We start from the raw sequence: 10041 nt of genomic DNA on the forward strand, positions 1-10041 counted from the left end.
TGAGCCACATCTCCACTTCCAGCTCTTGGTGGCTAATTGGAAATAGATAAGAGTCTTATAGGCTTTCCTGCCCAGGATGACTTTGAACTTCAGATCTTTCAGATCTTAGCCTCCTGAGTAGCTAGGATTACAGGCGTGAGCCACTGGCGCCTGGTGAATTTTTTTTTTTTTTTTTTTTTTTTTTTTTTGTCGGTCGTGGGGCTTGAACTCTGGGCCTGGGCGCTGTCCCTCAGCTCTTCAGTTCAAGGGGAGCGCTCTACCACTTGAGCTACAGCGCCACTTCTGGTTTTCTGGTGGTTTATTGGAGATAGGAGTCTCATGGTCTCTCCTGCCCAGGCTGGCTTTGAACCTGGATCCTCAGATCTCAGCCTCCTGAGTAGCTAGGATTACAGGCGTGAGCCACCAGCGCCCGGCTAGATTTGGCGGGCTTTTTTTTTTTTTGTTTGTTTGTTTGTTTGTTTTTGGGTCCGGTCGTGGGGCCTGAACTCTGGGCCTGGGCGCTGTCCCTCAGCTCTTCAGCTCAAGGCTAGCACTCTAGCACTTGAGCCACAGCGCCACTTCCTGCTTTTTTCTTTTTGCTTATGTGGTGCTGAGGAATCGAATCCAGGGCCTCAGGCATGCAAGGCAAGCGCTCTACCACTGAGCCACCTTCCCAGCCCCAATTTTTTTTTTTTTTTTTAACTTCAAACTACAGAAGAAATGAACCACCACCATCATTCAGGACCTGACCCAACAGGTCAATGGAAGCTGATGGTCCCAGACACAGAGGAGTAGACCACCAAAGCCTTGGAGGAAAAGGTGCCATTAAGATTGTAGCTTTAGGCCAGGCGCTGGTGGCTCACGCCTGTAATCCTAGCTACTCAGGAGGCTGAGATCTGAGGATCACAGTTCAAAGCCAGCCCGGGCAGGAAAGACTGTGAGACTCCTATCTCCAATAACCACCAGAAAACCGGAAGTGGCACTGTAGCTCAAGTGGTAGAGCGCTCGCCTTGAGCTGAAGACTGAGGGACAGTGCCCAGGCCGAGTCCAAGCCCCAAGACCGACAAAAAAAAAAAAAAGATTGTAGCTTTAAGACAGACACCGGTGACTCACACCTGTCATCCTGACTACTCAGGAGGCTGAGATCTGAGGATTGAGGTTCAAAGCCAGCCCAACCCATGAGACTCTTATCTCCAATTACCCACCAGAAAACCAGAAATGGTGGAGTAGCTCAATGGTAGAGCGTTCCCTTTGAGCTGAAGAGCTGAGGGACAGTGCCCAGGCCGAGTTCAAGCCCCAGGACCAAAAAACAAAAAAGATTGGGCTGGGAAGGTGGCTCAGTGGTAGAGTGCTTGCCTTGCATGCATGAGGCCTTGGGTTTGATTCCTCAGCACCACATAAGCAGAAAAAGCCAGAAGTGGCGCTATGGCTTGAGTGGTAGAGCACTAGCCTTGAGCTGAAGACATGAGGGACAGTGAACAGGCCCAGAGTTCAGGTCCCACGACCGGCCAAAAAATAAAATAAAACAACAACAAAAAATGGTAGCTTAGCAAAAGTTCAAAATCGGGTGGGCTGAAGGAGGTGAAGGTAGGGTAGAGAGGAAGGAAGGGATAGGGTGTTGGCAGAAAGAGGAAATGGTGAGCTGTGGGAGGTCAGGGTGATTAGAAAGGGAAGATGAGGGATTGAAAACTCTTCTTTGCAGAACAATGGGGGAGCCTTTGCTGGGGCTGCTGTGTGGAATGAGACACCAAACAAAACAAAACAAAACAAATCATTGTTATGCAACCCTGGGTCTGGCTACTGATTGGAGGTAGAACAATCAGGGCTGGGATCTAGCCAACTCTCCTGGCTATTTAGGGGTAAGAGATCAAATGGACCCTGATTGGTTGATATCCCTTTACCTGAGTGGTCAGAGTCAAAAATCCTCATCAAGATGTCTGCGTGCCCCCAGCTACTACACACGGAAGAGGAAACAGAATAATACCTGAAATCTGGAGACCCCAAACCCAATCACGCACTACTGGATCACGACAAACCAAGACTGGAGACAGTCTTTATAACGATTGGATTTGGGGTTTGTCTTCTTAACCCTCTTCTCCAAAAGTCAAAAAAGCCCAAAACACAAAAAGATCCAACCAAAAGAGACAAGTACCAAATGGGTCGATCAAAGGTACGATCGGCTGCGTCCACGGACAAAAGGTACAATAGGCCGCAAAAGGTACGCCGCCACCATCGACTGCCGCAGAACTCACTGATTTCCATTCTGGATCTATAACCAAAAGATCTCAACGCTGAGTATAGTAGTACACACCTGGAATCAATCTAAACGCACTGGTAATTGTGGTAGTGTTCCTCCTCTCCATCCCCCAGACTGGAACAGAACTGGACACAGGCTTTTATGGCTGGATGATGAAGATGGACATCAGCTATTCTCTTCAGAAAGTAACACAAAATCTGGAAAGCTTCCTGGAGGAAGCGGCAACTCGGATCATTCTACGGAAACTGAATGAAATGCTAGCATCCCTTGGGGACCTCGTTGGGGTGTGAGGACAGTTTGGACAGACCTGTGGAGCTTGGAGGATGCCTAGTTAGGAGATGAGCCCATTCAGGTGGACCAGATCTGTGTGTCTGAGACATGGGTTGGGGGGGGTAGCCCTAGAACCCCACTTCTAGAGTCTACATCCTTTTGTCTACGGCAAAGCCAAGAAGATAGGAGAAGGTTGCTTCCTATATCAAGGAATTCCTCCATAGCACATGTTCTGAAACCAGATGAAGTGTCTCAGCTGACAGTGCCTGAAGTCTTCTGGAATCTTCTGGAATCTTCCAGAAGGTGGGCACAGGGCTCCTGATTGCACATGTCAAGATGGAGCCCCTGTGGCAACAGGTACAAGGTTTGCCTCAGTTGCAGATGCCTGACCCTCACCCCCACCCTCAGGAGAGAAGCCAAGACCCACACTCAGGCTGCTGTGATCTTGCAGGCCGACTTCAGCCTTTTGGGTTTTATTCCGAGGGTCCTGGGACCAATAGAGGATTTTAAGGCTGGGGTTCAGGTAACCTGGCAGTTTGGGGACAGTGCCCAGGCACAGTGCCCAGGCCCTGATTTCAAGCCTAGGACACTGGCCAAAAAAAATAAAAATAAAAATACAGTTAAAACTCAGGGTAGGGCTGGGAAGGTGGCTCAGTGGTAGAGCGCTTGCCTTACATGCGTGAGGCCCTCAGTTTGATACCTCAGCACCACATAAGCAAAGAGAAAAAAGCCGGAAGTGTCGCTGTGGCTCAAGTGGTAGAGCGCTAGCCTTGAGCTGAAGAGCTGAGGGACAGCGCCCAGGCCCAGAGTTCAGGCCCCACGACTGGACCCCAAAAGACAAAAAACAAACAAACAAACAGGGTAATTAATCAGTTAAACTCACATTGCAGGTAAATAATACAGATAATTTCTAGAGCCGAGTCTAGTAGTTTATACATGTAATCCCAGCACAGGAGAGGCTGAGGCAGGTGTTTCTTGAGTTCTGGGCCAAGCTAGACTACCTACAGACCCTTAATTCCAATTAGCCATCTAAAAAAGGCCAGAAGTAGAACTATGACTCAAGTGGTAGAGCACCAGCCTTGAGCAAAATAGCTCAGGGACAAGACCCAGGCCCTGAGTAGTTTAAGTCCTAGGACACACACACACACACACACACACACACACACACACACACACACACAAAGTTTGGGGCTGGCTCTGAACCGTGATGATCCTCAGATTGCAACCTCTTGAATTGCCAGGATTACAGGCATGCGCCACCATGCCTGTCTTCATAAGTGGGGACTTCACCCTTGAGCGGGGGCTAGGGAGGTGATACGATACTCCCCCCCCCCCAGTTCCACCCATCAAGGAGATCGACTGGGTAGAGTGAGAATAAGCTTTTAATATTTAGAAGTTTGGGTACTTATTTCAGGAGGTCCTGGCTCTTGGAGTCCTGGTAGCTGGTAGAATCCAAGGGGGAATTGATGATGGTGAGTGGGACCTTGGCTTTAATGTTCGTGAGGGACCAGGGCAGGTGGATGGTCACCATGAGCTCATAGCGTGTGGCTATCATCTCGGGGTGTTGGGCATCACTGCTGAGGGACAGCACGAGTGGCAGGGTGAAGGTGCTGACCACCTTGGTGGTGTTGAAGGCTGTGATGTGCGTGTTGGCTTCCTGGCGCAGGAGCTCGCTGCTCTCCGAGCGGCTGCGGTGTTCGGCCGAGGGCGTGAAGCCCTGGTACTGCATATGCGCGTAGAGAGCAAAGACCACAGTCTTGATGCACTTGTTGGTCTGATTGTGGATCTCCGTGGTAAAGACCACCTTCTCGCCGGGGATGAACGTGTCCTTGTCCATCTGCACCAGCAGGCAGATGGTACCCTGGCTGCAGCAGTTGTAGGAGATCTTCTTCTCCACCTCCACAATCAGGGGGTTCTGGAAAAGAAAGGTGCATGCGTGTGTGTGTGTGTGTTTGGGGGGGATTGTGGCTAAAGGATCCACTTCTCAAGCCTTTTTTGGATTAGGACATAGTTGAGAGTTTAGTTAGCCTGGAATGGTGCATGGTAGTGCATGCCTGCAATCCTGGCCCTGGGGAAAGTGAGGCGGGAGGATGACAGTGCCTAGGTTAGCTTGAACCTCATAGGCGGGCTCTTCCTGTGTGTGTGTGTGCATGCGTGCACACTTATAACCTGAATTCAGATGAACTGTTTTAATAAAGAAGTGGTAGTGGTGCAGAAGCTTGCAGCACATGCCAGTCCTGGATCTGAACTCAGGGCTTAAGTGCTGACCTGAGCTTTTTCATTCAAGCCTAGTGCTCTACCATTTAAGCCACAGCACCACTTCCAGTTTTCTGGTGGTTCGTTGGAAATAAGAGTCTCACGGACTTTCCTGCCCAGGCTGGCTTTGAACCATGATCCTCAGATTGCAGTCTCCTGAGTAGCTAGGATGACAGGCGTGAACATCAGCATCTGGCAAACATTAGTATTCTTTCCACATTCTGACATCATAGAACTATTATAAGGAGCATCTGGAATACGCAGCTGTGTTTAGGCATCAGAAATGATCCAGGACATGGTCTAAAGGTTTTGATAAGTGCATTCCTTCCTTTCCTTCCCTTTCCCTTCCTTTCCTCTCCCTTCCTCCCCCTCTTTCCTCCCCTTCTTCCTTCCCTCTTCTCCTCCTCTCAGAGCCTCTCACAACTGCTGCTCCCATCCCTCTTTTCCTTCCCTTCCTTCCTTCCTTCCTTCCTTCCTTCTTTCTCTTTCTTTCTTTCTTTCTTTCTTTCTTTCTTTCTTTCTTTCTTTCTTTCTTTCTTTCTTTCTTTCTTTCTGTCTCTCTTTCTTTCTTTCTTTCTCTCTTTTTTGTCAGTCATGGGGCTTGAACTCTGGGCCTGGGCACTGGTTCCTCAGCTCTTCAGCTCAAGGCTAGCACTCTACCACTTGAGCCACAACACCACTTCTGGTTTTCTGGTGGTTTATTGGAGATAAAAGTCTCACAGGCTTTCTTGCCCGCGCAGGCTTTGAGCCTCGATCCTCATATTTCAATCTCCTGAGTAGGTAGGATTACAAGCATGAGCCACCAGCACCCAACACCCTCTCTGTTTTCATGGGGGCTCAGGGCACAGAGGCCATGTCCTGCCCATGGTCAGCCAGGAAGCAGGGAGAGCAGGCTGGAACCCTGCAGAGTTCAGGGCCCTTTCTGAAACTTCCACCCTTAGGAAACTGACCCTTACCACTGGGGACAAAAATGATCTTTGCAGCACAGAGATGGTAATAGCATGTCTTTTTTTTTTTTTTTTTTTTTTTTGGTTGTGGGCTTGAATTCTTGGTGCTGTCCCTCAGTTCTTCAGCCAAGGCGAGAGCTCTACCACTTGAGCCACAGCGCCACTCCTGGTTTTCTGGTGATTAATTGGAGATAAGGGTGTCACAGACTTTTTCTTCTCAGGCTGGCTTTGAACCATGATCCTCAGATCATGAGGAGCCACCAGTGCCTGGCTCATTTTTTTTTTTTTTAATCAGTCCTGGAGCTTGAACTCGGGGCCTGGTTACTGCCCTTGAGCTTTGCCACTCAAGGCTAGTGCTTGCCACTTTGAGCCACAGGGTCACTTCCAGCTTTCTGGGAGTTCATTGGAGGTAAGAGTCCCACAGGGGCTGAGAATGTGGCTTAGTGGTAGAGTGGTTGCCTAGCATGCATAAAGCCCTGGGTTCAATTTCTTAGTTCCACATAAACAGAAAAGGTCAGAAGTGGCTCAAGTGGTAGAGTGCTAGCCTTAAGCAAAAACTCAGGGACAGTGCCCAGGCCCTAAGTTCAAACCCCAGGACTCACACACACACACAAAAAGTCTCATGCCTCGTCTGGCTTTGAACAAGGATCCTCAGAACTCAGCCTCCTGAGTAGGATTACAGGCATGAACCACTGGGCCCTGGCCTGGCCTGCAATCTTTAGTTGGAATGATAGACACACCTCAGATTTACAAGTCACTGTCCCTGTCTACCTCTCTCCCTCCCTGAAGTGGTGGGGGTGGATGTCTGGGCCTCCTCCATGATGGCAGGCAAGCGCTTTGAGGCTGGGCAGCACCATAGCGCAGGGACTGGGTTCTGGAGGGGCATCCCGGACCATTCATTGGCAATTTCCTAGGGGAAGATGAAATGCAGGGTAGGCAGCAGAGGGCCAAGCCTACAGACAGCTGGGGCAGTGGGATTCGAACTCTGACCTGGAAAAGCCAATACCAGCTATCTATTTCTGTGTCTTTATCTTCCCATCCCTCACCCCTCTCCCACCCCAGCTTCCATCTCTGTGCCCAGCCCCTGGAAAGGGCACAGAGCAGCTCAGGGGACGAGCGAGGGGTGACTCTGTCAGTCCTTCTCCTAGGTCTGGGGCCACCCCCTCCATCCCCTTCTGTTCCTGGGCCTGAGATGGCGTTGGCCTCTGTCCTAGGGCTTGAACTCAGGGCCTGGGTGCTGTCCCTGAGCTCCATTTTGCTCAAGGCTAGTGCTCTACCACTTTGAGTTGGAGTCTCATGTCCTTTCCTACCTGAGTTGGCTTTGAACTGCGATCCTCAGATCTCAGCCTTCTAAGCAGCTGAGGTTACAGGCATGAGCCACTGGTGTCTGGCCTGTGGTGTTTTCTTTTGGCCTTGACCTACTAAAGGGTCCCTAGGCCCAGGTCCTATGGACTCTGAGCAGGGTCATTTTCTCAGAGTCATCCTGGGCCCTGTGGGGGGGCCTGAGCAAAGTGTCCCTGACACCACCCCTCCCCCTAGGCCAGGAACTTCCAGTTATTTTTGTTTGTTTGTTTGCTTTTGATTGGTAGAGGGACTTGAACTCTGGGCCTGGGTGCTGTCCCTCCGCTCTTCAGCTCAAGGCGAGTGCTCTACTATTTGAGCCACAGCGCCACTTCCAGTTTTCTGGATGTTAATTGGAGACAAAATGTGTCATTGACTTTCCTGCCTGTGCTGGCTTTGAACGGCGATCCTCAGATCTCAGCCTCCTGAGTAGCTAGGATGACAGGCGTGAGCCACCAGCGCCAGGCAAGAACTCCCTAGTTTTGAGAGCCCCAGATATGTCCCCATGTCTGCTGGTCAGCCAGGTGCCCTTCCCTTCTCTTCACTGGATAGACCTCCTGGCTAGCAAGAGCACGGTCCTGAGTTCAGTAATGTTAAGTGAATAAAGTTTCCCCGATTGACTTTTGGGGTGATGGTACACAATCCGGAGCTACTCCAGCCTCAACTGTCCAGACTAGCATCTAGATATAAGTATCACCCTATGGAGGCCCCCTACACTTCCATTTTGCAAAACGTTCCCTTGCAGGTAACATTGACCTTTTGTGGCCGGGAAGGTGGCTTGGTGGTAGAGTGCTTGCCTCGCACGCATGAGGCCCTGGGTTTGATTCCTCAGCACCACATAAGCAGAAGTGGCAGAGTACTAGCCTTGAGCAGAAGAGCTGAGGGACAGCGCCCAGCCCAGAATCCAAACTCCAAGACGGACAAAAATAAAGAAATAAAATAAAAAGTTGATCTTTTGTGTAATGGCTCAGCCTGGGGCACTACCAAATCCTTCACCTTTCTTGTCCTGACCCACCTTTCTTTCTCTAAGCCTAGAAAAAAACTGCCTCCAGGCCCTCTCCTCCCCTCCCTCCACCCCCCCTCCCCTATCTACTCTGGCCTTACCAGGACTGCTCTTTGTCGGCGGAGGTCGGAAGTCCCTTGAACCAATAAATAGACCCTCTTCTTAGCTAAGATGTGCTCCCGGCCTGTGCAGGAGGCTTGCACGAAGTAGAAGACGTGGCCGATTTTACTGGAGAAGGTGGAAGGAAGCCTGGGAGGTAAGTTCAAATGGAAGTCAAAGGTGTGGCTCCCTGCCTTTAACCAGTTATCTGTAAGCAAAACACAGGCCGTCAGGTTTGCAGTCCGATCTCAGCCTTCCATCTCCTCTGTGTGGGTGTGTGAGTGTGTGCGTGTGTGCGTGCGCGCGCGTGTGTGTGAGTGGGGGGGAGTTTGAACTCCAGGTCTGGGCTCTGTCTTTCAGCTTTTTTTCCCTCAAGGCTAGCACTCTACCACTTTGAGCCACAGCCCCACTTCTGGTTTTCTGGTGGTTTATTGGAACTAAGAGTCTCATGAACTTACCTGCCTGGGCTGGCTTTGAACTGCAATCCTCAGCTCTCAGCCTCTCTAGTAGTTAGCATTACAGGTGTGAGTACCAGTGCTTGGCAATAAAGATTTCTCTGGGCACCTCTCCCCCTCCCCCCCAAGGCAGTCTATAGCACCCTTTCCCATGGTTGACCTGGGACCTGCTCGTCTGGGAAGGACTCCCATGTTTGTGTGGATTTCCCACTCATTTTTCTTTTCTTTTTTTTTGGGGGGGGTCTGGTCGTGGGGCCTGAACACTGGGGCTGGGCGCTGTCCCTCAGCTCTTCAGTACAAGGCTACCGTTCTACCTCTTGAGCCACAGCGCCACTTCCGGCTTTTTTCTTTTTGCTTATGTGGTGCTGAGGAATTGAACCCAGGGTCTCAGGCGTGCAAGGCCAGCGCTCTACCACTGAGCCACCTTCCCAGCCCCTTACCACTCATTTTTCTTTACAGCCTGCCAAGCCCACCTTCCACCCCTCCCCCCCACTTCTTACCTTCCACGTGGAAGGTCTTGGTCTTGTGCACATAATCTGCCTTATTATTGCAAATAACATCTCTGCTATAATCCCGGGACGCCCCGATCTCCTCGTTCCACTCCACGTAGCCCCTGCCCACAAGTTCCACCTTCACAATGGGGTCTACCAGGGTACTGTTGAGGGTTAGGAGCACCTGCCCGTCTATGCTGGAGCCGGCCAGATAGACCGCATCCTCGGGCAGTAGTATCTCAATCGACTTCACCACAGGCATGGGGGGTTGGGCTGATGGGAAAACATCCTCCCCCCCCCCCAGGCCACTGAGATGGGGGGGGGTCAGCCCTGTGGTGAGGTCACCTTGTCTCTGTGACATCACGACACACAGGGTTCCGGGAAGGGGAGAGAGACTCAACTACCCCCACCTCCCTGCCCCATCCCTGCCACGTCCTGGAGATAAGGTGCAGGTTGAGGGGGCTGCCTGCCATTGTTGACATGTTTGTTGGCCTGACTACTTCCTAAGAAATAACAATTAAAAAAAAAAATCGAAGCCTGCTCTGAAGAGAAGTCCATGAGACTCTTACCTTCAATTAACCAGCAAAAAGCCTGAAGTGGAGCTGTGACTTAAGTGGTAGAGCACCAGCTTTGAGCAAAAATAGCTCAGAGACAGCACCTAAAGCCTAAATTCAAGCCTGAAGATTGGCGCACCTACATGTGCTCTTGCGCGCACACACACATCACACATACATGCACACACACGTAAGATAGCCCCCCCCCCATGACATGTGTATTGCCTCGTTTGGTGTTACATGTAGGGAACTATTTTCCTGATAAAACTTTAAACTGGGGCCAGGTGCCGATGGCTCATGCCTGTAATCCTAGCTACTCAGGAGGCTGAGATCTAAGGATTGTGGTTCAAAGCCAGCTTGGGCAGGAAAGTCCGTGAGACTTGAGCCAC

At 50.8% G+C, this 10041-nt stretch overlaps 1 protein-coding gene across 1 annotated transcript; it reads right to left on the bottom strand.

Moving 5' to 3' along the window:
- Positions 1–3878: 3878 nt before the first annotated feature.
- On the bottom strand, positions 3879–9421 carry Arrdc5 (arrestin domain containing 5). Its single transcript, XM_070007888.1, has 3 exons — positions 9108–9421; positions 8155–8360; positions 3879–4421 (listed from the first exon to the last, which is right to left on the bottom strand). Exons 1-3 carry the CDS (start codon positions 9358–9360, stop codon positions 3912–3914), a joined length of 969 nt encoding a protein of 322 aa, XP_069863989.1. The 5' UTR covers positions 9361–9421; the 3' UTR covers positions 3879–3911.
- Between the last annotated feature and the right edge of the window lie 620 nt (positions 9422–10041).

Source organism: Dipodomys merriami, unplaced genomic scaffold, assembly GCF_024711535.1.
Source record: "Dipodomys merriami isolate MVZ:Mamm:240054 unplaced genomic scaffold, mDipMer1.0.p SCAF_70, whole genome shotgun sequence".
Classification (NCBI taxonomy): domain Eukaryota; kingdom Metazoa; phylum Chordata; class Mammalia; order Rodentia; family Heteromyidae; genus Dipodomys; species Dipodomys merriami.

What these genes read in the sequence shown, in the direction of transcription:
- Arrdc5 (XM_070007888.1), bottom strand. Translation starts at nt 9,360, where the DNA reads ATGCCTGTGGTGAAGTCGATTGAGATACTACTGCCCGAGGATGCGGTC. An exon ending in CAAGACCTTCCACGTGGAAG is followed by an intron (nt 8,361 to 9,107) that starts GTAAGAAGTGGG and finishes TTTTGCTTACAG; the next exon opens with ATAACTGGTTAAAGGCAGGG. An exon ending in GCCGACAAAGAGCAGTCCTG is followed by an intron (nt 4,422 to 8,154) that starts GTAAGGCCAGAG and finishes TTTCTTTTCCAG; the next exon opens with AACCCCCTGATTGTGGAGGT.